The sequence below is a fragment of the Plecotus auritus genome (genome assembly GCF_963455305.1).
Source record: "Plecotus auritus genome assembly, chromosome: 6".
NCBI classification, from domain to species: Eukaryota; Metazoa; Chordata; class Mammalia; order Chiroptera; family Vespertilionidae; genus Plecotus; species Plecotus auritus.
Window position 1 is genome coordinate 121,327,933 of NC_137773.1, and position 27,936 is coordinate 121,355,868.

Below are 27,936 nucleotides of genomic sequence, written 5' to 3' on the forward strand. Positions count from 1 at the left end.
CAATTGAAAGGTTCGGACTGGGCTGGGGTCATGCACCCATGACATGAGGCCATAATGTATCAAAAGAACCTTTCAGACACCTGGGTGCAGGTGGGCTGAGTCCGACAAAGCAGAGACTGAAGGGGGAGGCAGGGTTTTATTAACCTCTGCAGGCTGCAAACAGTTCTGCTGACATACAGAGTTGACTGACGTGTCCTGTCCTTGGCTCCTCCTGGCGCTAGATGTCCAGTGGCTCTCTGGGCTATGCCGTGCCCAAGGCTGCAAGCATTCTGCAAGATACCTGCTAAGCACAATAAGTTTTCTCTGTCCTGTTTTATTCTCTTTAACCCTTTCAATAATATGCTTAAGGAAGCTCCATACGGCCTCGACTGCAGCTTGCTCTAGGGCAACTGGTAAGACCTCATCCCAAGTTAGGTTGGTTTCATGACATAGTCATCTTTTCAGTCTTGCCTTAGACTGAGTTCTCCGTGGAGCATGTAATTCCGAGGGCCTCGCACGTTTCCCGTCTTTCCTGTCTTTCCTGGTGGGAGCACCATCCAGCAACACTGGTGTTTCCCATTAGTCTCTGGATCGTCCATTCAAAGGCACACAGGTCCTGGGACTCAGGACTCGGGGTATGTGGTAAAAGGCATCTTCTAAGTCTAGAACTGTAAACAGCGAAGGCCTCAGACGAGGTGCTAAGCACAGTAAAAGGATCTGGTGCCACCAGACGCATGTCCTCTGCAGTGTGATGGCTCTCAAATCGCGTACAAAGCGATCCTCTCCGTCCCGGGCTCCTGCCTTGGCTGCGAGTGTTCCATGGGGATTGACAGGGTCGCGTGAACTGGCACTAAGGCAGGTGGCTCTCTGAGGCTGCAGGGCCCTCCGAAGGGTGTCGTCTCACATTTAGATTTGAGTGCCTGGATGAAGTTGTGCTCGTCAGCGTGGGCTCTTGCTGGCCGCGGTCAGCCCAGACACCGCTGTCACCTTTTGTAGATTTATTCAGAGGTTTCTGGCTCAAGGTTGTCTTAGGGTTGTAACAACACCTTGGAGGGCGTGGGCTTGATCTGGGAGGACTTTGATGTCAACGTTTTCTGGTGAGAAAGTCACTTGGGCATTTAATTTTGTTAGTGGATCTCATCCTAACAGGGAATAGGGCATTCAGGTGCACACAGAGGCTGTGTCATAAAGGTTTCCCGAGGTGACGTGAGTGCCTGGAGGAAGGGCCTGGGGGTCTCTCCCCAGCTGTGGCAGCCATTGTTTTAGTGGGGAGCGACCTTGTCTGGTATTTAGGACAGAATGTGTAGCCACAGTGTCTACTGAAAAGCCTGCGCGTCTCCTTCCCACAGCAGCTGTCACCCAGGGCTCCTTGTGGGCAATGTCCAGCCGATAGGTCTCGGGGCCACCCAGGGCCTGTCATGCCTGGTCATTACCCTTTTGTTTCACATGCACGTTGTTGCCACCCTGAAGGGGCAGCCCTTGCAGTCGGGGCTCCAGGCCTGGCCCTCGGGTGTTTGCCGGCTCCAGCCAGCACCTCACTGGGCCTGAGGGATGCTGGAGGGTGCCAAGCTGAGCAGCTTGCTGTCTCAGGTCAGCCTGTGAGCGCAAACACCCCGTCCGGGAAGGGGACGGTGCTCCTTTGGCCTCTTTAAAGAGCCCCAGTACCAGGTGTCCACTTCCGCGGGGCCCGGATGGTGCGCCTCGGGGACCTGGTGCTGTGGACCTTCTTGCCCTCCTGCATCTGCGTGGAGCTCGGGTGCCTGGGTCTGGCCTTGGCAGCAGTGAGCCAGGCAGGGGACAGGGCCAGGGGCCAAGGCAGTGCCCAGCCCGTGCTGGCCGAGCGCACTGCTTGCTGTGGTGTTCGCCTGGCTCCCCACGGTACCTTCTTGTGGACACTCAATTGCCTGAGTCATGCCTCCACTGAGATTTGAACATATATACAATAACACTTAATGCTTCAAGATAGCAACTAGAATTATTTCATTTGACAAATCTTCCCATGTAATTTTAGTATATTAAGTAGGCCAAATTAGTTTAAAATTTCTCCTTTATAGGGAGAGAGAACAAATGTTTGAGGCATTATAGGGAAATAACCCAAAGCCATTTCCAGGTTAAAAAAAGTCTCCTTTTAAAACCCGGGCCCTGGGAATATTGTCAAACATACTTGACCAAAAAGATCATATATCACTGTGACACAATATTAAATTACCCGTTTGCCCAAAGTGACAATAAAAGACCTCAGACATATTGGTAGCTTAGGTTAAGGGTTAACATCTCACTTCCAAGGTGATTCATGTGGGGCTCCCGTGTCTGAAGGACTGCAGAGCTTCGGGCTGAGTGAGATGCTTCTCATCGGGGGATGGGGACACGCGCACACACACGCAGACACAGAGACACACATACAGTCACAGACACACAGACAGACAGACACACAGTCACATACACAGACACAGACACAGTGACACAGATAGACATACAGACACACAGTCACACACAGACACACGGTCACACACAGAGACAAACATACAGCCACACACACAGACACATAGTCACACACAAAGACACAGACAGACACAGATAGTCACACAGACACACAGAGTCACAGACACACAGATACAGACACAGCCATATACACAGATACACAGTCACACAGGTAGATACACACAGACACACAGAGTCACACAGACACACACACAGACACATAGTCACATACAAAGACACAGTCACATACAGACACACAGTCACACACAGACACACAAAGTCATAGACACACAGATATAGACACACAGACATACACACAGACACACACACTCACAGAAACACACATATATGCACACACACTCTCTGCTGTCCACCCAGGACCAGCACCCATGAAATCCATGAAGTAGGAGGCTGACCTGGGGTGGCCATGTGCCTCCCTCGCCCTCAGGGTCGGCTGGAGGTGGCGTGCAGAGCCTCACCTCCACAGATGCCGGCACAGACACGTGTGGTGCAGGGTGGAGGCTCTTGCGGAGGAAGGCCCTCAGGGCTGGGGATGCAGCCCCCCAGGGCCCCCAGGGCGGGGCTCTGACCCACAGGCCTGACAGGCGTTAGACAACCAGGGGACACCCACTGCTGCTTTTCCCGAAGTGACACTAGAAAGTAGTACGGAGGAGGCGAGCGTGCGGGCAGACAGCCTCCAGCACCACCTCCCCGGGTCTAGGGCCTCAGGCAGGCGGCCCCAGGCCACAGTCCCTTCCTGCTGCCTGAATGGTCACCGAGCGGGGCCGCTGCCCACACAGAAGCCAGTGCTATGACATCGGCTGTGGAGGAAATGGAGGCTTTTTGGCGGATCTTCGGGCAAGGAGGCGGGAGGCAAGGCTCAAGGCTGAGTCCCTGACCCAGGCCCGGTGGGACTTTGGGGGTGTCAGCACCGATTCTTCCTGGAAAATGGACTTTTTGCTTCTGAAAGGTTCCCGAGTTCAGGTTCCGGGCATGTGGGCCCTTGGAACGGTGCCGTGAGGACTGTGCAGGGTTCACATGTGTTCCTGAGGAGCTGCCTACCCCAGGCTTAAACTTTGGATCTGGGACTTGTTAGACCTGGCTATGGTCCTGCAGGGGCTGAGCCTCCGGGGCATCACGTACAGGCACACAGAGCAGTCAGGCTCCGGGGTGGAGTGGATGCGGATTGAGACCTGCACCTGAGCTGAGATGTGCCAGCACAATGTAAGGGCCTAGTCAGCGAGGCTTCTATAACCATCGATGCTGTGCATCTGTGTGTCACAGGCACAGGACACAGATACGGGCACAGGACACAGGATGCAGGACACAGGGCATAGGCACAGGCACAGGACACAGATACAGGGCACAGGACACAGGACACAGTTACGGGCACGGGACACAGGACACAGGGTACAGGACACAGATACGGGGCACAGGACACAGGGCACAGATATGAGGCACAAGGCACAGGACACAGGGCACAGGACTCAGGATACAGGACACAGGGCACAGGACACAGATATGGGGCACAGGGCACAGGACACAGATACGGGGCACAGGGCACAGGACACAGATAAGGGGCACAGGACACAGGACACAGGACTCAGGATGCAGGACACAGGACACAGGACACAGATACGGGGCACAGGACACAGGACACAGATACGGGGCACAGGACACAGGACACAGATACGGGGCTCAGGACACAGGACACAGGACACAGATACGGGGCACAGGACACAGGACACAGGACACAGATACGGGGCACAAGACACAGGACACAGATACGGGGCACAGGACACAGGACACAGGACTCAGGATGCAGGACACAGGACACAGGACACAGATACGGGGCACAGGACACAAGACACAGATACGGGGCTCAGGACACAGGACACAGGACACAGATACGGGGCACAGGACACAGGACACAGGACACAGATACGGGGCACAGGACACAGGACACAGATACGGGGCACAGGACACAGGACACAGGACTCAGGATGCAGGACACAGGACACAGGACACAGATACGGGGCACAGGACACAGGACACAGATACGAGGCACAGGACACAGGACACAGGACACAGGACACAGATAAGGGGCACAGGACACAGGACACAGGACACAGATACGGGGCACAGGACACAGGACACAGAAAAGGGGCACAGGACACAGGACACAGGTAAGGGGCACAGGACACAGGACACAGGACACAGATACGGGGCACAGGACACAGGACACAGATACGGGGCACAGGACACAGGACACAGGACTCAGGATGCAGGACACAGGACACAGGACACAGATACGGGGCACAGGACACAGGACACAGATACGAGGCACAGGACACAGGACACAGGACACAGGACACAGATAAGGGGCACAGGACACAGGACACAGGACACAGATACGGGGCACAGGACACAGGACACAGATAAGGGGCACAGGACACAGGACACAGGTAAGGGGCACAGGACACAGGACACAGGACACAGATACGGGGCACAGGACACAGGACACAGATACGGGGCACAGGACACAGGACACAGATAAGGGGCACAGGACACAGGACACAGGACACAGATACGGGGCACAGGACACAGGACACAGATACGGGGCACAGGACACAGGACACAGGACACAGATACGGGGCACAGGACACAGGACACAGATACGAGGCACAGGACACAGGGCACAGATACGGGGCACAGGACACAGGACACAGATACAGGGCACAGGACACAGGACACAGATACGGGGCACAGGACACAGGACACAGATACAGGGCACAGCCACAGGGCACAGGACACAGGACACAGATACAGGGCACAGCCACAGGGCACAGGACACAGATACGGGGCACAGGCACAGGACACAGGGCACAGATACGGGGCACAGGACACAGGACACAGATACGAGGCATAGGACACAGGACACAGGACACAGATACGGGGCACAGGACACAGGACACAGATACGAGGCACAGGACACAGGACACAGGACACAGATACGGGGCACAGGACACAGGGCACAGGACACAGGACACAGATACGAGGCACAGGACACAGGACACAGATACAGGGCACAGCCACAGGGCACAGGACACAGATACGGGGCACAGGCACAGGACACAGGGCACAGGCACAGGACACAGGACACAGATACAGGGCACAGCCACAGGGCACAGGACACAGATACGGGGCACAGGCACAGGACACAGGGCACAGGCACGGGGCACAGGACAAAGGATACAAGACACAGACACAGGGCAGACACAGGAAACAGGACACAGACACAGGGCATAGGCCACAGGCTCAGGCATTTGTGAAGAGCCGGAAGTCACAGTGTTGGATTAAGGTGGCCTAATTCTCAGGGACATAGAAAACCCTGGCTTTGATTTTACTGATAGGTTAATTTGCTTTTTTACTTTCTGTTTGCTGAAAGAACAGTTGTTTCTCTGTATAGAAATATTAAAAATGTCTTTCTGTCAAGAATTCAGTATTTTTAGAGGATGAGGTCCAAAGCACTAATGGTTTGTCTAAAATGAGAAAATGGATAGAAAGAAAATTCTTAACATAATCTTTGAAACCAGCCAAGGGCCCAGGAACTACAGGCTGAAAAACTAGCAAATGGTAGTAGTAAGAGCTGGCATGCAGTCAGACTCCCTCCGAGCACTTTGACCTGAGCAGGTCCGCGCAGCCTTAGAACTAGCCACTGCGGAACTCAGGGAGGTCATGTATCCAGGGTCGCAGCCCACACGGGAACTCAGTGAAGGTTAGAACAATAGACCTGAGGCATTTAGAACCTGAAAAATATCTTATACTAGAGGCCCGGTGCACAAAATTTGTGCACTGGGGTGGGGGGAGGTTCCCTCAGCCCAGCATGTGCCCTCTTGCAGTCCAGGAGCCCTTGGGGGATGTCCGACTGACGGCGGGGAGCGGGCCTATGCCGGCAGTCGGACATGCTTCTTGCAGTCCGGGACCCCTTGCTCCTTACCTCCCGCCTGCTTGCTACTTCTTACCACTTGGCTCGCTGCTCCTTAGTGCTGCCTCGGAGGTGGGAGAGGCTCCCGCCACCGCCACTGTGCTTGCCAGCCGTGAGCGCCGCTTCTGGCTGAGCAGACCTCCCCCTGTGGAAGTGCACTGACCACCAGAGGGCAAGAGGCATTGAGCATCTGCTCCTTCCTTGGTGGTCAGTGTGAGTCATAGTGACCAGTCATTCCAGCGTTCAGTCAATTTGCATATTAGCCTTTTATTATGTAGGATGAGAAAGAAGAAATTGAGGACTCAAATACAAGTAAAACTGGAGAAGGAAAAGAAATTTCACGTTTCTGTTGCTTTGGCAGCTCGTGAACGCACTGAAAACGGTCTCCACATTTGAAGTCCGGATTGTCGATTACAAATATAAGTAAGTGATCAGCACCCTGGGCAGAGCTGGTATCTCTGTGCTTGGATGCGTCAGCGGGGAGAGAAGGGTTTCGGACTGCAGTGCTGGACCTCTAGGCTGTAAGGGGCAGCAGAGGCCAGCAGTGAGTGAAGTGGGCAGGTGAGGACGGGCACAGGGCGAGTGCTCTGCGCTGTTCCAGGCCTCATGTTGCTATCTAACCATCTCATTTTTCTTTCTTTCTTTTTAAAAATCTTTATTGTTGAAAGTATTACATAGGCCCCTTTTATCCCCCCTTTAACCTCTTCCAGCCTGCTCCCGCCCCCTGCCCAAGGCCCTCACCACCCCATTGTCTGTGTCCACGGGTTCTGAATATATGCAAACAAGTTCATGGGTTGAGCTCTTTCCACCCACTGACCCCACCTTCCCTCTGATGTTCAACAGTCTGTTCATGCTTCTGTGTCTCTGGGTCTATTTTTTAAAAATATATTTTTATTGATTTCAGAGAGAAAAGGAGAGGGAGAGAGAGATAGAAACATCAATTATGAGAGAGAATCATTGTTTGGCTGCCTCCTGCACACTCCCTCCTGGGGATCGAGCCTGCAACCCAGGCATGTGCCCTTGACCAGAATCGAACCTGGGACCCTTTAGTTTGCAGGCCGACGCTCTATCCACTGAGCCAAACCAGCCAGGGCACTGGGTCTATCTTTGTTCATCAGTTTATTTGGTTCATTAGATTCCACATATGAGTGAGATAATGTGATATTTATCTTTCTCTGTCTGGCTTATTTCACTTAGCATAATACTCTCCATATCCATCCATGCTGTGGCAAATGGTAAGAGTTCTTTTTTACAGCAACATAGTATTCCATTGTGTAGATGTACCCCAGTTTTTTAATCCACTCACCTACCGATGGGCACTTAGGCCGTTTCCAGATCTTAGCTATTGTAAATTGTGCTGTTATGAACCTAGGGGTGCATATGTCCTTTCTGATTGGTGTTTCTGATTTCTTGGGATATATTCCTAGAAGTGGGATTACTGGGTCAAATGGGAGTTCCATTTTTAATTTTTTGAGGAAACACCATACTGTTCTCCACCAGTCTGCATTCCCACCAGCAGTGCACGAGTGTTCCTTTTTCTTCACATCCTCACCAGCACTTGTCGTTTGTTGATTAGTTGATGATAGCCATTTTGACAGGTGTGAGATGGTAACTCATTGTTGTTTAGATTTGCATCTATCAGATGTGTAGTGACTTTGAACATGTTTTCATATGTCTCTTGGCCTTCTGCATGTCCACTTGTGAAAAGTGTCTATTTAAGTCCTTTGCCCATTTTTTGATTGTTTATCTTCCTTTGTTAAGTTGTATGAGTTCCCTGTAAATGTTGGAGATTAAACCTTATTGGAGATAACATTGGCAAATATGTTCTCCCATGCAGTGGGCTCTCTTGTTGTTTTGTTGATGATTTTTTTTGCTGTGCAGAAGCTTTTTATTTTGATGTAGTCCCATTTGTTTATTTTTCTCCTTAGTTTCTATTGCCCTAGGAGATGTATCGGTAAAGATATTGCTATGACATATGTCTGATATTTTGCTACCTATGGATTCTTCTAAGATTTTTATGGTTTCCCATCTTAAGCCCTTTATCCACTTTGAGTTTATTCTTGTATAAGTTGGTGGTCTAGTTTCATTTTTTTGCATGTATCTGTCCAATTTTCCCAGCACCATTTATTGAAGAGACTGTCTTGACTCCATTGTATATTCTTGCCTCCTTTGTCAAATATTAATTGAGACTAGTGGCTTGGGTCAATTTCTGGGTTCTCTGTTCTGTTCCAGTGATCTATATGCCTGTTCTTGTGCAAGCAGCGGGCTTGAGCACAGTGGCTTTGTAGTATAGCTTGATATCTGGTATTGTGATCCTTCCAACTTTGTTCTTCTTTCTCAAGATTGCTGTGGCTATTCGGGGTTTCTTATGGTTCCATATGAATTTTTGGCAAGTTTGTTCTAGGTCTGTGAAATATGCCATTGGTATTTTAATGGGGATTGCATTAAATCTGTAGATTGCTTTGGGTAGTTTGGGCATTATAATGATGTTAATTCTTCCAATCAATGAAAATGGTATATTCTTCCACTTGTTTATGTCTTCCTCTATCTCTTATTTCAACTTTCTGTAGTTTTCCGAGTACAGGTTGTTTGCCTCCTTGGTCAAGTTTATTCCTAAGTATCTTAATTTTTTTGTTGCAATGGTAAATGGGATTTTTTTTTTTTTTTTTTTTTTAGTTTCTCTTTCTGAGAGTTCACTATTGGTGTATAAAAATGGTATGGATTTCTGGGTGTTAATTTTGTATCCTGCTACGTTTCCGAATTCATCTATTAAATCTAGTAGTTTTTTTATGGAGTCTTTAGGGTTTTTTATGTATAGTATCATGTCATCTGCGAATAATGAGAGTTCTACTTCCTCCTTTCCAATTTGGATGCCTTTTATTTCTTCTTGTCTGTTCGCTATGGCTAGGATTTCCAGTACTATGTTGAACAAGAGTGGTGAGAGTGGACATCCCTGTCTTGTTCCTGTTCTTAGGGGAAATGGTTTTAGTTTTTGCCCATTGAATATGATGCTGGCTATAGGTTTGTCACATACGACTTTTATTATGTTGAGATCTGATCACTCTATTCCCACTCTGCTGAGAGTTTTTATCAAGAAAGGGTGTTGGATTTTGTTGAATGCTTTTTCTGCATCAATTGATATGATCATATGATTTTTGTCTTGCAATTTGTTTATGTGCTATATCACATTTCTTGATTTGTGGATATTGCACCGGCCTTGCATCCCCAGAATAAATCCCACTTGGTCATGGTGTATGATCTTTTTAATGTATTGCTGGATCCGATTTGCTAATATTTTTGTTGAGGATTTTAGTGTCTGTGTTCATCAGGGGTATTGGCCTGTAGTTCTCTTTCTTTGTCATGTCTTTATCTGGTTTTGGAATTAGGATAATACTGGTCTCATTGAAAGAGTTTGGAAGTGTTTCTTCCTCTTAAGTTTTTGGAATAGTTTGAGGAGGATAGGTGTTAGTTCTTTGAGTATTTGCTAAAACTCCCCTGTGAAACCGTCTGGACTAGGGCTTTAGTTTGCTGGGAATTATTTTTATTACTGCTTTAATTTCATCAGTAGTTTTTGGCCTATTCAGGTTTTCTGGTTCTTCCTGATTGAGTTTTGGAAGGTTGTATTTTTCTAGGATTATGTCCATTTCCTCTAGGTTGTCCCGTTTGTTGGAATAAAGTCGTTCATAGTATTTTTTTTATGATCCTTTGTATTTCTGTGGGGTCAGTTGTTACTTCACCTCTTTTGCTTCTGATTTTGTTTATTTGGGTCCTCTCTCTTTGTTTCCTGGTAAGCCTGGCTAGAAGTTTATCAATCTTGTTTATCCTTTTGACGAACCAGCTTTTGGTTTTATTGACCTTTTGTATTTTTTCTTTTTTAGTCTCTGTGTCATTTATTTCCTCTCTGCTCTTTATTATTTTCTTCTTTCTCCTTACTCTGGGCTTTTCCTGTTTTTTCTTTCTAATTCTTCAAGTTGTAGTGTTAGATAACTTATTACCATTTTTTCTTGTGTTTTGAGGTAGGCCTGTAGTGCTATGAACTTCCTCCCTCTCAGGACTGCTTTTTCTGTGTCCCATAGATTTTGGATTGTTATGTGTTCATTTTCATTTGTTTCGAGGATTATTTTATTTCCCCTTTGATCTCTTTGGTAAACTGTGAATTGTTTAATAGCATGCTATTTAGTCTCCATGTATTTGATTGTTTTTGAGCATTTTTATTGTATTTGATTTCTAATTTCATACCATTGTGGCCTGAGAGGATGCTTGATATGATTGCAGTCTTCTTGAATTTGTAGAGACTTAGCTTGTGTCCTAACATGTAGTCTATATTTGAAAATGTCCCATGTGCACTTGAGAAGAATGTATATTCCATAGCTTTGGGGTAAAATGTTATGAAGATGTCAGTTAGTTCCATTTGATTTAGAGTGTCATTTAGGATTGCTGTTTCCTTGTTTATTTTTTGTCTAGAAGATTTATCCAGTGATGTCAGTAGGGTATTAAAGTCCCGTGCCATGATTATATTGCTGTCAAACTCTCCCTTGACATCTCTAGAAGTTTTTTTAATATATTTGGATGCCCCTATATTGGGTGAATAAAAGTTTATCAGGGTTATATCCTCTTGTTGGATCAGTCCTTTTAGTATTATGTAGTTACATTTGTTGTCTCTTGTGATGGCCTTCATTTTGAAGTCTATTTTGTCAGATATGAGTATTGCTATTCCAGCCTTTTTTTTCTTTCCCATTTACATGGAAGTTTTTTTCATCCCTTCACTCTTATCCTGTCTGTATCTTTTGTTCTGAGGTGGGTCTTTTGTAGACAGCATATAGTTGGGTCATGTTTTTGTATCCATTCAACTACCCTATGTCTTTTGATTGGAGCATTTAATCCATTTACATTTAAGGTTATTATTGATAGGTACTTATTTATTGCCATTTTAATTCTGTATGCCTACGTTTCTCTCTTCTATTCTTCTCATTACAGCAGTCCCTTTAGCATTTCCTGTAATGCTGGCTTGGTGGTGATGTACTCCGTTAGCCCTTTTTATTTTGTTTGGGAAGCTCTTTATTTCATTGTCTATTTTAAATAAAGCCTTGCTGGATATAGTAATCTTGGTCTCATATCCTTGCTTTCCATTACCTTGAGTACTTCATGCCATTCCCTTCTGGCCTGTAGAGTTTCTGATGAGTAACCAGGTGTCAGCCTTATGGGAGCTCTTTTGTAGGTAAGAGTTTGCTTTTCTCTTGCTGCCTTTAAGATTCTCTCTTGTCTTTAATTTTTGGCATTTTAATTATGATGTGTCTGGGTGTGGGCCTGTTTGGGTTCTTCTTGCTTGGGGTTCTCTGTGCCTTTTGGATTTGTGTGACTTTTTCTTTTACCAGGTTAGGGAAGTTTTTTTGCCATTATTTATTCAAACATGTTCTCTTCCCCTTTCTCTCTTTATGCCTCTTCTGGCACACATACTATTCAAATATTGTTACATTTCACATTGTCCCACAGCTCCCTTAAGCTGTCCTCCTTTTTTGTAATTGTTTTTCCTTTTTGGTTCTCTGATTGAATGATTTTTTTCAACCCTCTCTCTTCTTTTTTATTGTTGCTGTTAATCCTCACCTGAGGATATTTTTCCATTGATCTTTTAGAGAGAGTGGAAGAGAGAGGGAAAGACAGAAAGAAACATCGATGTGAGAGAAACACATCGATTGGTTGTGCCCTGACCAGGGCCCGGGCCAGGGAGGAGCCTGCAACCAAGGTACGTGCCCTTGACCGGAATCGAACCTGAGACCCTTTGGTCTGCAGGCTGATGTTCTATCCACTGAGCAAAACCAGCTAGGGCCAACCTTGTCTTATAATTCACTGATTTGATCCTCAGCTTCCCCTAATCTCCTTCCAATGTGTTCTTTATTTGTGCTATGTCATTCTTTATTTCTGTTTTCATAGTTACTATATCTTTTGCATATAGTAACTATGCATATATATATATTTTATTGATTTCAGAGAGGAAGGGAGGGGGGAGAGAGAGACAGAAACATCAATGATGAGAGAGAATCATGGATTGGCTTGTGCTATGTCATTCTTTATTTCTCTTTTTATAGTTATTATATCTTCTCTCATGCTGTTGAGCATTTTACCATCATTATTTTGAACTCTATATCAGATAACATTTCTTTTTTTAAAATACATTTTTATGGCTTTCAGAGAGAAAGGGAGAGGGAGAGAGAGACAGAAACATCAATGATGAGAGAGAATCATGGATCAGCTGCCTCCTGCATGCCCCCTACTAGGGATTGAGCCAGCAACCCAGGCATGTGCCCTTGATTGGAATTGAACCCCATACCCTTCAGTCCACAGGCCAACACTCTATCCACTGAACCAGACCGGCTAGGGCCCAGATAAATTTCTTATCAGCATTTCATTTATCTTTTCTTCTTTCATTTGGGGGTTGTTTCTTTGTCTCCTCATTTTGGCTGCCTGTTTGGGTTTGTGACTATGTATTAGGTAGATCTGCTACACCTCTCAATTTCTAGTGCAGGACAGTGTCAAACGCTGTTTCTGACTAATTAGATTAGACAAAGACTCAATCTAGAGACAGCCTCTGTCTACAGACTGATAGGGTTCCATCTTGAATTGCCCTCAGGCAATTGTCCATAGGTGTGTTGAGAGGTTTTTTTCAACAGGGTCAGGCAATTGCTTCTGCCTGAAGGCTAATTGCTATTCTCAGTCTCTTAATGGGCATCAGAACCTCCATATGGTGGGGCAAGGTGTTTTCCAATAGGGTGGATCAGCTGTCTTCTCCCCAGGCAAGGCTGCCTGTATAGAAAATGTGTGCATGAGAAAGATGACCTCTGCAGCGTGAGGTAATGACTCAGCACAGGAAACTGGGGTGTCTGCCTTCTGAGCTCTAACTCCACACCCCCAATCTTGGATTCTGTTCACTCAGCTCTAGTCCACTCTGCCCTCCCTCTGCCAGAGCACAAGGTGGGTGACTCCACAGGGAATTTTGTGTGTTGGGTCTTTAATATGGTGCCTGCATTTCTAGCCATCTCTCCCTGGCAGACAGCAACCCTGCTGCTTTTCACAGCTAGATGTTATGTGGGTACCCTTCTCAGTTCTGGTGCTCTCTGCTGGGGGGCCCAGCTTGGGGATTAGATCCCAGAGTTCTCAGTGGGAATCCCCCACGGCTGAAATATCTCACTGGAACTTCAGCTGCTGTCTGTGGGAGCCTGGCCATCCTTTTCGTGCCTCCACCCCTCCTATTAGTCTCTATGTGGTCTCCGCTCTCTGTTCTCGGTTATCAGGGTTCTCTTCAGCGAGTCTTCCATTGATTATTCAGGAAGTTTTTCTGTATTTTAGTTGTAATTCCAGTTTGGTCCTGGGAGCATGTCAGTGCAGCTCCACTTACTCCGCAGCCATTTTTAATCTCTTGGCATTGATTTTAGTTCAGAGTTTCATATCTTTCAGCGTCTTGAATTCAAAGGGCACTTTTACAACCCTAACGTGCGTAAAATTGTGGATTTGTCTGTTGCAAAGGCAAGAAAATGCTCGGTGGTATTGGGACCATTTTAGTTCTTCAGAATAAGTCAGCTCACTCAGGAGGAATTGCTTCCCTGCTAAAACACACTTTATCACCAGGGAATAGTCTTCAGTTTGTGCTGGTGTCTCTTCAACCTTCCCTAATTTCTCTTTTTCATCAAGAGCAGGCAGATGGGCTTAGAGGGTTGCCTTGCAATAATATCTACCTTGATTTGAATAATGCTTTTTAGTTTGATTATATCTATTTTAAAAAATATATTTTTATTTATTTCAGAGAGGAAGAGAGATATAGAAACATCAATGATGAGAGAAAATCATTGATCAGTTGCCTCCTGCACACCCCTACTGGGGATCGAGCCTGCAACCTGGGCATGTGCCCGTGACTGGAATCGAACCCAGGACCCTTCAGTCCGCAGGCCGATGCTCTATCCACTGAGCCAAACCAGCTGGGGCTGATTATATCTATTTTTACAATTTTATTTATGGCCTGTTTACTAGTTTTCCACTCAAGACAGCTATAAAAGGTTCCTTCTTTTTAAAAAAGATTTTAAGATTTTAAAAAGAAGTGTTTACTTGGGAGAAATGTAAAATTACTGACTCATTAAGTTATTAAATACTAGAGTAAGGCTTGAAATTGGCAAAATGATCATGGTGGAGTGTGAATTAAATTGGGAAAGACACTTGTATAAATATTATTACTGTGAGTCTTGAGCTCAACTGGACTTAATACTTTGTTCTCTCCATCTGTCTTCTGTATATTCACAGGGAACTTGGGTTTTTAGATCAGCTAAGGATCACCCATAACACGGATATATTTATTGGAATGCATGGAGCTGGTCTTACCCATTTACTTTTCCTTCCAGACTGGGCTGCTGTATTTGAACTGTAAGTATTTGGAGCGGTTTTACATTGCCGCAGCTCATGATGCTCTTTATGCATGCTGAGACTTCTGCTCAGCACATCCATAGGCTAAGTACTTAATCATTCCAGGGAAGTCACATCATATAGGCACCTGGAAAGAGAAAAGACCTAATACTAAAAATGAGAAGGCTGCAGCCTGCCATTTCACTTAGCAAGCAAACCACCTGCTCCTCCCTGTCTCAATGGGAGATGTGAATGTGTGATTTCTTTTCTTTTTTACTATATTTTTTAATGTTCACTCTATTATAGATATCTCCCATTCCCACCCCACCCTGCCCTTTGCTTCCCTTCTCCCTGTCCTTCCCCTGTCCTGGCCTTCACCACATTATTGTATGTGTCCATGGGTTATGCAGATGTGCATATAAGTTCTTTGGTTAATCTCTTCCCGCCCTGCCCCTTCCCTCTGAGAATCGTCAGTCTGTTCCATGTTTCTATGTCTCTGGATCTATTTTGTTCATCAGTTTATTTTGTTCATTAGATTCCACATGTGAGTGAGATCATGTGATATTTGTTTTTCTCTGACTGGCTTATTTCACTTAGCATAATACTCTCCAGGTCCCTCCAAGCTGTCTCAAAGGTTAAGGGATTCTTCTTTTTTTACTGTTGCATAGTATTCCATAGTGTAAATGTACCACAGCTTTTTTATCCACTCGTCTACTGATGGGCACTTGGGCTGTTTCCAGATCTTAGCTATTGTAAATAACGCTGCTATGAACATAGGGGTGCATATATTCTTTCTGATTGGTGTTCTGGAATTCTTAGGATATATTCCCAGAAGTGGGATCACTATGTCAAAAGACAGTTCCATTTTTAAATTTTTGAGGAAATTCCATACTGTTCTCCACAGTGGCTGCACCAGTCTGCATCCCCCCAGCAGTGCACTAAGGTTCCCTTTTCCACTCCTTTATTGATTTACTAGAGGCCCAGCACACAAAATTGTGTATGGGTAGGGTCCCTACACATAGCCTGTGATCAGGGCCATCTTCCACCCACTTGCCAGTCCTCAGTCCCGCCCCGCCGTGACCCACCTGGTTCCCCGTGGTTCCCCGTTCGCCATGCTGCAATCAGAGCCTGTGGGCTGGGGGTAGGGACCAAGAGGTTGGCCATTCTGCCCACTTGCCAGTCCCCAGTCCCGCCCCACTGCCACCCACCCGGTTCCCCATGGTTCTCCGTTTCCCATGCTGCAATTGGAGCCTGCGGGCCGTGGGGAAGGACCGAGAGGTGGTCAATGCACCTCATAGCGACTGGTTGAGCGGTCGTTCTGGTCATTATGCCATTATGGTTGCTGGGCTTTTATTATATAGGATTGATGGTAGCCATTCCTGCAGGTGTGAGATGATACCTATTTTAGTTTTTATTTACATCTCTCTGATGATTAGTGACCTTGAGCATTTTTCTTTTTTGGATATTCCTCACCCAAGGATATTTATTTATTTACTAGAGGCCTGGTGCACGAAATTCGTGCACGGGGGGGGGGGGGTGTGTCTCTCAGCCCAGCCTGCACCCTCTCCAATCTGGGACCCCTCGAGGGAAGTCCGACTGCCCGTTTAGGCCCGATCCAGGTAGGATTGGGCCTGAACGGGCAGTCAGACATCCCTCTCACAATCCAGGACTGCTGGCTCCCAACTGCTCGCCTGCCTGCCTTCCTGATTGCCCCTAACCGCTTCTGCCTGCCAGCCTGATCACCCCCTAACCACTCCCCTACCAGCCTGATTGATGCCTAACTGCTCCCCTGCCAGCCTGTTTGCCCCTAACTGCCTTCCCCTGCAGGCCTGGTCACCCCTAACTGCCCTCCCCTGCGGTCCCCCCCAGCTGCTCTTCCCTGCAGGCCTGGGTCCCTCCCAACTGCCCTTCCCTGCAGGCCCGGTTGCCCCCAACTTCCCTCCTCTGCTGGCCTGGTCACCCCTAACTTCCCTCTCCTGCAGGCTTGATTGACCCCACTGCCCTCCGTTGCAGGCCTGGTCCCTCCCAACTGCCCTCCCCTGCTGGCCTGATTGCCCACAACTGCCCTCCCTTGCAGACCTGGTCCCTCCCAACTGCCCTCCCCTGGTGGCCATCTTGTGGTGGCCATCTTGTGTCCACATGGGGGCAGTCATCTTTGACCACATGGGGGCAGCCATCTTGTGTGTTGGAGTGACGGTCAATTTGCATATTATTCTTTTATTAGATAGGATTAGATAGGATAGAGGCCTGGTGCACGGGTGGGGGCCAGCTGGTTTGCCCTGAAGGGTGTCCCAGATCAGGGTGGGGGTTCCCTTAGGGTGTGGTGTGGCCTGAGCGAGGGGCCTGTGATGGTTTGCAGGCCGGCCACACCCCCCGGCGACCCAAGCGGAAGCCCTGGTATCTGGGATTTATTTATCTTCTATAATTGAAACTTTGTAGCCTTGAGCGGAGGTCTGGGCCCACCAGGGAAGGCAGAAAGCTTGGCTTCCTCCATTGCCGGGGGCAACCCAAGCCTCCTGCTCTCTCTGTGGCCGCAGCCATCTTGGTTGGGTTAATTTGCATATTTGCTCCTGATTGACTGGTGGGCGTGGCTTGTGGGTGTAGCGGAGGTACAGTCAATTTTCATATTACTCTTTTATTAGATAGGATTTTGGTTAATCCTCACCTGAGAATATTTTTTAATTGAATTTTTATTTTTTATTTTTAGAGAGAGTGTAAGGGAAGGGTGGAGATGCGGAGAGAGAGAGATACATTGATATGAAAGAGACACATTGATTGGTTGCCTCCCACATACACCCCAACCGAGGCCAGGGATCAAACCTGTAAGGGTATGTGCCCTTGACCAGGAATCAAACCTGCAACCCTTTGGTGCACAGGCAGATGTTCTAACCACTGAGAAACCGGCCAGGGCTTGAGCAGTTTTTCATGTGTCTATTGTCCTCTTTGTCCTCTTTGGAGAAGAGTGTATTCAGCTCCTTTGCCCATTTTTCTTTTTATAGGAGTGTTTTTCTTCCTGGTGTTGAGTTGTGTAAGTTCTTTATATATTTGGGAAATTTACCCCTTATCTGAGGAATCATTGGCGAATATGTTCTCCCATACAGTGGGTTCCCTTCTTGTTTTGTTGATGGTTTCTTTTGCTGTGCCAAACTTTTTAGTCTGATGGAGTCCAATTTGTTTATTTTTCCCCCTGTATTTCCCTTCCCCTCGGAGACATATTGGCAAAAGTATTGCTCTGAGAGATGTCTGATATTTTACCAGGATTTCTTCTAGGATTTTTATGGTTTCGTGACTTATATTTAAGTCTCATATCCATTTTGAGTTTATTTTTGTGTATGGTGTAAGTTGGTGGTCTAGTTGCATTTTTTTGCATGTATATATCCAATTTCCCCAGCACCATTTATTCCATTGTATGCTGTTGCCTCTTTTGCCAAATAGATATTTTTTAATTTAAATTCTTTATTGTTTAAAGTATTACATATGTCTCCTTTTCCCCACATTGACCTCTCCCCAGCCACTCCCACTCCCCGGCACATGCCCTCATCCCTCTACTGTCTGTGTCCATTGGTTATGCTTATATGCATGCATACAAGTGCTTTGGTTGATCTCTAACATACTCCCCCTCCTCTGCCTTCCCTCTGAGATTCGACAGTCTGTTTGATGCTTCTGTGTCTCTGGATCTATTTTTGTTCATTATATTCCACAAATGAGTGAGATCATGTGATATGTATCTTTCTCCGACTGGCTTATTTCACTTAGCATAATGCTCTCTGGGTCCATCCATGCTGTTGCGAAAGGTAAGAGTTCTTTCTTTTTTACAGAGGCATAGTATTCCATTGTGTAGATGTACCACAGTTTTTAATCCACTTATCTGCTGATGGGTACTTAGGCTGTTTCCAAATCCTACCTATTGTAAATTGTGCTGCTATGAACATAGGGATGCATATATCCTTTCTGATTGGGGTTTCTGATTTCTTGGGATATATTCCTAGAAATGGGATTCCTGGGTCAAATGGGAGTTCCATTTTTAATTTTTTGAGGAAACTCAGTGGTCTTTTGCCAAATATTAATTGACCATATTGGCATGGGTTGACTTCTGGACTCTGTTCTGTTCCATTGATCTATATGCCCGTTCTTGTGCCAGTACCAGGCTGTTTTGATTACAGTGACTTTGTAGTATAACTTGATATCCTGTATTGTGATCCCTCCTACTTTGTTCTTCTTTCTCAAAATTGCTGAGGCTATTGGGTGTCTTTTAGGGTTCCATATACATTTTTGGAATATTTGTTCTTGATCTGTAAAATATGCTATTGGTAGTATAATAGGAATTGCATTAAATCTATAGATTGTGTTGGGTAATATGAACATTTTTAAAAATATATATATTTTATTAATTTTTTACAGAGAGAAAGGGAGAGGGATAGAGAATTAGAAACATCGATGAGAGAGAAACATTGATCAGCTGCCTCCTGCACACTCCCTACTGGGTATGTGCCCACAACCAAGGTACATGCCCTTGACCAGAATTGAACCTGGAACCTTGAGTCCTCAGGCCAGTGCTCTATCCACTGAGCCAAACTGGTTAGGACTGAACATTTTAATGATGTTAATTCTTCCAGTCCATGAACACAGTATATTCTTCCACTTGTTTGTAGCTTCCTCTATTTCTTTTTTCAGTGATCTATATAGTTTTCCAAGTACAGGTCTTTTACTTCTTTGGATAAGAAAAACCTACAGCCAACATCCTACTCAATGGGCAAAAACTAAAACTATTTCCCTGAAGATCAGGAACAAGACAGGGATGACCGCTTTTACCACTTTTATTCAACATAATATTGGAAGTCCTGTCACAGCAATCAGACAAGAGGGCATAAAAGGCATCCAAATTGGAAAGGAGGAAGTAAAACTGTCATTATTCATAGATGACATGATATTATACATAGAAAACCCCCAAAATTCCACCAAAAAACTAGATCTAATAAATGAATATGGCAAAGTAGCAGGATACAAAATTAATATCCAGAAATGGGTGGCATTTTTATACACCAATAATGAACTCTCGGAAAGAAAAACTAAAAAAAAACCAATTCCATTTACCATTGAATCTGTGGTTTCTTTCTCGGGGTTCGATCCCCTGTGCCTCTCCAACTGGGCATTTCCGACACTTGGCGTGATCAGTGTGCTGAGAGAGAAGCTGTGTGTTGCACACCCATGTTCACAGCAGCCCAGATGTGGAAGCCATCCATACGTCCATCAAGGTCGTAGCCCTGTTGATAAAGGCTGGACACACAATGGAATATGACTCAGCCTGACAAGGAAGGAAATCTCATCACATGCGCACATGGCTGGACTTTGAGGACATTATCTCAAGTGAAGTAAGCCAGTCACAAGAGGACAGATACTGTGACTTCACTTACATGAGGTCCCTAGAGGGTCATATTCACAGAGACAGAAAGTAAATGGGGTGCCCAGGGCTGGGGCCCAGGAGGAGTTGGCGTTAAATAGTGTGTGTTTGAAGCTGGAAGTTCTGGATTTAGCTTACACAATAATGTGAATGTCCTTACCACGACTGAACTGCACACCTGCATGGCTAAGGTGATACATTTTATGTATTTGTTTTCTACCACAATTTTTAAAGCATGAGAGTTTGAAAGCCTGTGCATCTCATGAAGAACCAGCTCCAGCACAAGCCCTGCTCCTGTGTGCTCCCTGCTCCCTGTTCTCATGTGCTCCCTGCCTCCTATGGGCTCCCTGCTCCCTGCCTCTGCCGCGGGCTCCCTGATCCCACGGACCTTGAGGGTCAGGGTGGACATTCTGGCCCCTGTGCTCTGCCCCTGCGGCTGCTGTGGAGACATGGCCTTCTCTCCTTGGGAGAGTTCTACACTGGCCTCATCTATAGGTCTCATATCCTGATTGTGTGGTTCAACTTTAAAAATGAGTTGACTCACTATTTAAACAGATGACTATTTAGAAAGAGGCGTCATGAACTTCCACACCATGCAAGACGTAAAAAATACACACGTTAGAGCAACAGCCTGATAATTGTGGCTTTGATATGTCTTCATTTCTCTTAGAGACAGAGGGGGCAGGGAGGAAGGCGGGAGGAAGGAGAGGGTCACTGAGGAAGCCCAGGCCTTGAACTTGCACTGGCTTTGCTGGCTCTGTGACCTTGGAAGTGTTACCTGCCTCAAGGCCACTTCCATACGTGCAGACAGGTATGATAGGAAAATATGAAATTCGTAGCCCTGTTGATAAAGGTCTATCTCCATTCTGTTCTGTTTTTTAAAAGTTAAGGTAATCTAGTTATGAGAATATTTTAAAAGTACAGGGTGGGGCAAAAGTAGGTTTACAGTTCATATGGGAACTAATATAATAATATATAATAAAGAGGCAATATGCAAATTGACCATCACTCCAACACACAAGATGGCCCCCCCATGTGGTCAAAGATCCTGCCCCCATGTGGACACAAGATGGCCGCCACAAGATGGCCAGCAGGGGAGGGCAGTTGGGGGCGATCAGGCCTTCATGGGAGGGCAGTTAGGGGTGACCCGGCTGGCAGAGGAGGGCAGTTGGGAGTGACCAGGCCTGCAGGGGAGGGCAGTTGGGGGGGACCAGGCCTGCAGGGGAGGGCAGTTGTGGGGGACCAGCCCTGCAGGGGAGGGCAGTTGGGGGTGACCAGACCTGCAGGGGAGGACAGTTAGGGGCAACCAGGCTGGCAGGGGAGGGCAGTTTGAGGTGACCAGGTTGGCAGGGGAGGGCAGTTGGGAGGGACCAGGCCTGGAAGGGAGGGCAGTTGGGGACGATCAGGCCTTCAGGGGAGGGCAGTTAGGGGTGACTGGGCTGGCAGAGGAGGGCAGTTGGGGGTGACCAGGCCTGCATGGGAGGGCAGTTGGGGGGGACCCAGGCCTACAGGAGAGGACAGTTGGGGGCGAGATCAGGCTGGCAGGGGAGGGCAGTTGAGGGCAACCAGGCCGGCAGGGGGAGCAGTTGTGGGTGAGATTAGGCAGGCAGAGGCAGTTGGGAGTGAGATCAGGCCGGCAGGGGAGGGCAGTTAGGGGCGATCAGGCAGGCAGGCAGAGGCAGTTAGGGGCAATCAGGCAGGCAGGCAGGCGAGCAGTTGGGAGCCAGCAGTCCTGGATTGTGAGAGGGATCCCAGATTGGAGAAGGTGCAGGCTGGGCTTAGGGACACAGCCCCCCTGCCCTGTGCATGAATTTCGTGCACCGGGCCTCTAGTAATTAATAAATGAGAATACAAGAATAAACTGTTTCACATACTGACCCCTGTAAGCCTGTGTTGCCCACCTGTAAGCTCCCTCAGTCTTGTTCATTGTGTACATGACCTTTTGCGAGAATCTGTTTGGGAGGTGTGTTTTTTCCCAGAGAACTGTGGGCTGGGCACACACTGCGGACAAGTCTCACGTGTGGCTGCCCTGCCTCAGGTACAACTGTGGAGACCAGCGCTGCTACCTGGACCTGGCCCGGCTCCGCGGCATCCACTACGTCACCTGGCGCAGGCAGAGCAAGGTCTTTCCGCAGGACAAGGCAAGTGCAGTGGCGAAACGCCCGCTTTCGCTTCTCAGGTCATGTGATGTGTGTAGTTATGAATGTGAAACACTGTTGCTGAACTTCAAAGGGAAATTGTTCTCTGGAACACTGAGTTGTAACTCATATTTGCAAATTGGAGGAAGAGGATAGATTCACTCTGTATCTTTAATGTTAATAAGAAATCTTCATGAAATTTGGGCCTAGAAAGGGCTATTCAATCGCATATAGGAGGGATCAGTGGACCGGAGACCAGCAGGCCAAATTTGGCCCCCCACCTGTTTTTACAAATAAAGTTTTATTGGGACACAGCCGTGCCCTCTGTGTATGTGTTGTCTGGCTGCTTGTGCCCTTCGATGGCAGAGTTGAGTCATGTGACAGAGGCTGTGGTCCACAGAGCTGAATATGTGTTCTTTGGACTTTACCAAAAAATATTTGCTGACTTCCGAGGGGGAGTACGAATTAAGACAGATGCTTTGGCCAAAGTAAAGTAGTTTTTTCCTGTTCAGAAAACCACGTCCTCTGACTTACAGACATGTGTTTTGGTTTGCTTTTCCAGGGCCACCACCCCACTCTGGGGGAACATCCGAAGTTTACCAACTACTCTTTCGACATCGAAGAGTTTATGGACCTTGTCCTGCAGGCTGCAGACCACGTATCGCGACACCCGAAGTGGCCGTGGAGGAGCAGACGGGACGAGCTGTGACTGCGGCTGTCTGTGGGGGGCTGGGTGGACTCCCCTCCAGCCCCTCAGCAAGGCAGCCGGTGTTCCTCAGCCCGGTGATATTTCTGGACCGAAACCGGCCTCAGGGCTCTCCCTGTGGGCTTTATACTGTTTTGTGTGACATTCGTGTCACTGCTTTTTGTCAAGATACTCTTTTTGCACTGAAATGACTTTTTGTGGTTCAAAAACTGGCCATGGCTCGCTGAGGATTGAGCTTTCTTCTTTGGGGATCCGAGTACTCAACTTCCTCAGCTTTGGAGTCTGTAACTGGTTCTGTGGGACACCTCAGGGTGGTTGATTCTCGAGACTCCCAACCTGGTTATGATGTCGGAGTAAATTCACCATGGCCTTTATTTGTCATAATTTATTCATAGCACTGTTTGTGGTAGGAAAGGGAAGCATGCAGCACCACACCCACACTCACACCCCCACACACACACACACCCACTCTCACCCACACATACACCCACACACCTACTCACACCCACCCCCCCACACATCTACTCACACCCACCCCCCACACACCTACTCACACACACACACATATATACTTATACACACCCATACACCCACTCTCACACACACCAACAAACACTCACCCACTTACACCCCCCACACGCCCACACTCACACATACACTTACACACACCCACTCACATACACACCTATATACACTCAAACCCCCATGCACTCACACACATCCCCACTCACACCCACATATACAAACTCATGCACACCCACACACACCCATACACCCACTCTCACACACACCTACACACACTCACATACCACACTTACACCCCTACTCGCCCACACCCACATACCAATTACACACCCACTTACACCCACACTAACACTCCACTTACACCCCCCACACATTCACTCACACCCCCCACACACACACATTCACACACACACACACACTCACCCACACTTACACCCCCACATGCCCACACACACACTTACAAACCCACTCACACCCACACTAATACTCCACTCACACACCCCCACACATTCACTCTCACACACACACACACACACACACACACTAACACTCCACTCACACCCCCCCACACACATTCACTCACTCCCCCGTCCCCCCCCCCCCCCACACACACTCACACCCCTCAGCCCTCCCCACACAGGTGCGAGTCTCAGTGCTGGGCCATAGGACACACCTGCAGATAAATGTGCTGTAAGCAGATCAGCTTCGCTCTGTCCGAGCCCAGACCCTGCACTGATTCCCTGCTGTATCTTTTCGGCCGCCTGCAGGTCACAGGCATCAAGAGCCTGGATGAATCCTGCTGCTGTGCTAATTTATAGTCACGTATTTCATATGCAAATCAGGCTTCCCACAATGCACTACCTGTGATGAAGGCACACCAGAACATTCTTTAGGACTGCCTGGGCACCTTCCAGCGGGCTTGCACAGTTCCTTGCTGGGGAGCATGTCTGTCCAGCCCTGGTCTCCGGTGTGGGCATTGCAGCTGCAGCTGCAGTGCCTGCGTGCGTGCCCCACCCTCCCAGGACGTGTTCCAGTATTTGTGCAAACTGCAGATGAGCCCATGGAGAGTCTTTCCTATAAAAAGACACATGTGCATCATCCATTTCAAATGCAAAGAAGCCATAGGAAGTGCCATCGACGGAAGAGCATGTCTGAAGTGCAGCCCATCAGAATGGGACTCATTTCTGACTGTTTATCAGCTTGCTTTTGCAGTAGAAAATCATGGGCTTCTCTTACTGCGAAATGTGGTGTTTACATTTTCTTAGCATCTGACTTGTCTAATTTAGAGGCTGGTGACTTCTGTTTTTTAAAGTCTTCTTTTAAAATTAGCAGATTACAGCAGAGCTAAGAACTTCTTTACGTTTTAGAGTTATTAAAAGAATAATGTGTCACAGGGAATGACTGAGCAACCTAAACCAGCTAAGAACAAGTCTGCTGCCCCTGCCTTAAAGGGTTAGGAACAGTCTTCTAGAGGTTAGGAATATTTATGAAAATATCTGCAAAAAATAGTGCCCTGCTGTAGCAGTAGCTTTGATTTGGGTCTTGAAGTTGTGTGAAAAGAATGACAACATGAGTATAAATGAGTGGAATTGCTGTGTGTTTTGTGCAGGATCCCAAGTCCTGGCTGAGAGAGCACGTCACACAAGAGCATTTCTCCCGGGCGTGGGCCAGGGAAGCTGAGCTCCGGCGGTAGCAGGAGGGAGCTAAGGCAGCGTCGCACTTTTAGTTAGAGACAGCAACATCAGAAAAGCTATCTTCTTACCTCATTCTAAGAAGCGCTTGGAAATGTGATTCTATTTATTTGCTAGCAATAGATGTGAGACTTTCAGAAAATGAGAACAATTTTATAATAGAACTATAATATTTGAATATTTTATATTTAAAGAGAGATTATGTTTTATATAAACAAAGTACATTTGACACTACGGAATTAACTTTTATGGTAGCAAAAGAAGCCTTTAAATGTTATAAAATTTACAATGTTAAGACTACTCTTTTTACTAAGTCTTTAAAAGAGATGCATTTCATAGTTTATACATTTGGGTGTTTGGGGTATGGCTTTGGAATAAATTTTCATATATCTCATTTCAATACCAGACCATTTTCAAGGTCTTCTGTGTCTGAATGTTATATGCTTGCTTTTTGGCAATCCACCAAGTCTAGATTATAAAAATTAAGTATCTTGATGATGGAGAATTCAGTTTAAATAAAAATATACCTTACATTTTTTAGCAGTTTATTATATGATGCTGTCACAAATGTTGTATTGCATAATCCTTATTGTCCCCAGTTTTCAGTGGAAGAGAAGCAGATGCTGTTTAAGGGACTTCCCTGAAGATCCCAGGCCGAGTCCACACTGCGTTTCGTGCCCTCTCGTGCCCCTGCAGTGCAGATGAGCAGCTCCTGAGTGCACTGCTGTGCTGGGTTCCGGGACACAGTGGAGAGGACGGGGAGGGCCCGCACTTGCCCTCTGGGGGGAGGCTGACATTAAACGGCGGGAATAAATACACGCATGTGCGAGGTGCTGATGCGTCTGCGGAGGACACTCAAGCAGGAGGGGTGTGGAGCTCTGAGGGGAGGTGGAGTTCCATAGGCTTCCGTGGAGGGTCAGGGAAGTCCCCACTGGCAACATTTGAGACAAGATTTGCAGGTGGCAGTGGAGGAAGCAGTGCAGATAAGTGGGCACCGTGTGTTCCTGGGAGTGTACCAGCCAAGCGGGGAGGCAGGGGCGTGCCGGCACGACGCCAGAGGAGATGAGGTCCAGAAGGTCATGGGTCCCATGCAGGGCTTTGATGCTGATGAGACCTCAGCAGGGAGGGTGATCTGACTGAACAGGGCACTCGGGTGCTATGTTGGGAATAACTAGAGGGATGTCTTCCGTCCAGTTCTCTGGAAAACCGCCTCTGGGATGGAGCTGTGGATGCAGGTTTACTGGGGGCGGTGCTCACGATCTACACCTGTGAGAGGGTAAGGGGCCAGGCGTGGGCCAGGGGAGGACTTGAACTGCCAGGCAGTAGCAGGGGAGGCCTCCGCAGGGGTGGGTAGAGCGGGTGGTTCTTCAGAGGGGTCCCCAAATGAGGAGGGGTCCTCAGATCAATGAAGCTGAGAAGAGCCATCCCCACGGAGGGCGGTAACCTGAGGGTGATGCGATCACCCCAGCGATCAGCCGGAGGGCATCCTGGGGGCCCGCTGCAGCGCCCACCAGGGCAGGGTGGTGCCATCCAGCTGCTGCCTCTGCCATCCACAGCTGCCACCCATGGCCCGCCCCCCACGTCCCTCCACCCACAGCCCGCCCTCCACACATAGCCCGCCCCCCCACCCACCGCCCCTCACCCACGGCCCTTCACCCAGGGCCCCTCACCCATGGCCCATCACCCACAGCCCCTCACCCACAGCCCGCCCCCCATGGCTCGCCCCCACCCACAACCCCCCACGGCCCGCCCTCCACCCACAGCCCGCCCCCCACAGCCTGCCACCTACAGCCCCTCACCCACAGCCTGCCATCCACAGCCCCTCATCCACTGCCCGTCATCCACAGCCTGCCACCTACAGCCCGCCATCCACAGCCCCTCATCCATTGCCCGTCATCCACAGCCTGCCACCTACAGCCCCTCACCCACAGCCCGCCATCCACTGCCCACCATCCACAGCCTGCCACCTACAGCCTGCCACCTGGCAGTTAGGTGGGTGGGCTTCACTAGAGACCCACAGTGAACCTCACTCATGCTGAAGAGGGTTAGAGCTGGCTTTGCGGGCCCTGTGTTCCCTCTCCCATGTTATTTATTGCTCCCCCATCTTTAAAAATATAACATCTGCTCGGCCGGCGTGGCTCAGTGGTTGAGCGTTGACTTATGAATTAGAAGGTCACGGTTTGATACCTGGTCAGGGCACATGCCCAGGTTTCAGGCTCAATCCTCAGTGGGGGTCTGTAGGAGGCAGCTGATCAATGATTCTCTCACATTATTGACGTTTCAATCTCTCTCTCCCTTCCTCTCTGAAATCAATAAAAAAATAAACATATATAAAAGCCGTTCTTCTACTAGACATTTAAATAAAGAACAGAGAGAGCAAGGAACTTTCCCAAAGCCACACAGCTAAAAGGTAACAGATGGATTGGAGAGAATTTCTTTGTAAAGTAATTTAAAGTTAAACGGAAGTTTACAGGCGATATAGGAAGGAAGAGAAGGAAAGAGAAGAGAGAATAGTTGGGGAATAGGGAGTAGAGCAAATAGTCCTGGAGTTAGGCCCCTTCTTAGTGTTACAAATAGTTTTCTTCAAAACAGTCAATGAAGACTTGCTTTTCTGAAACTAGGCGCAGGTAAGCAAATCA

General features: G+C 47.6%; 1 protein-coding gene across 3 annotated transcripts in view; it reads left to right on the forward strand.

Annotated features, from left to right (window-relative positions):
• The window catches only part of EOGT (EGF domain specific O-linked N-acetylglucosamine transferase), a 53,128-nt gene extending 29,667 nt beyond the window's left edge, over positions 1-23,461 (forward strand). For all 3 annotated transcript variants that reach the window (XM_080672031.1, XM_080672032.1, XM_080672033.1), the window contains 4 exons: positions 6,810-6,871; positions 14,738-14,857; positions 22,276-22,378; positions 22,938-23,461. In XM_080672031.1, the coding sequence (XP_080528157.1) occupies positions 6,810-6,871; positions 14,738-14,857; positions 22,276-22,378; positions 22,938-23,084 (432 nt within the window). In that variant the 3' untranslated portion in view covers positions 23,085-23,461. The remainder of the gene's footprint in view (positions 1-6,809; positions 6,872-14,737; positions 14,858-22,275; positions 22,379-22,937) is intronic.
• Positions 23,462-27,936: the final 4,475 nt, after the last annotated feature.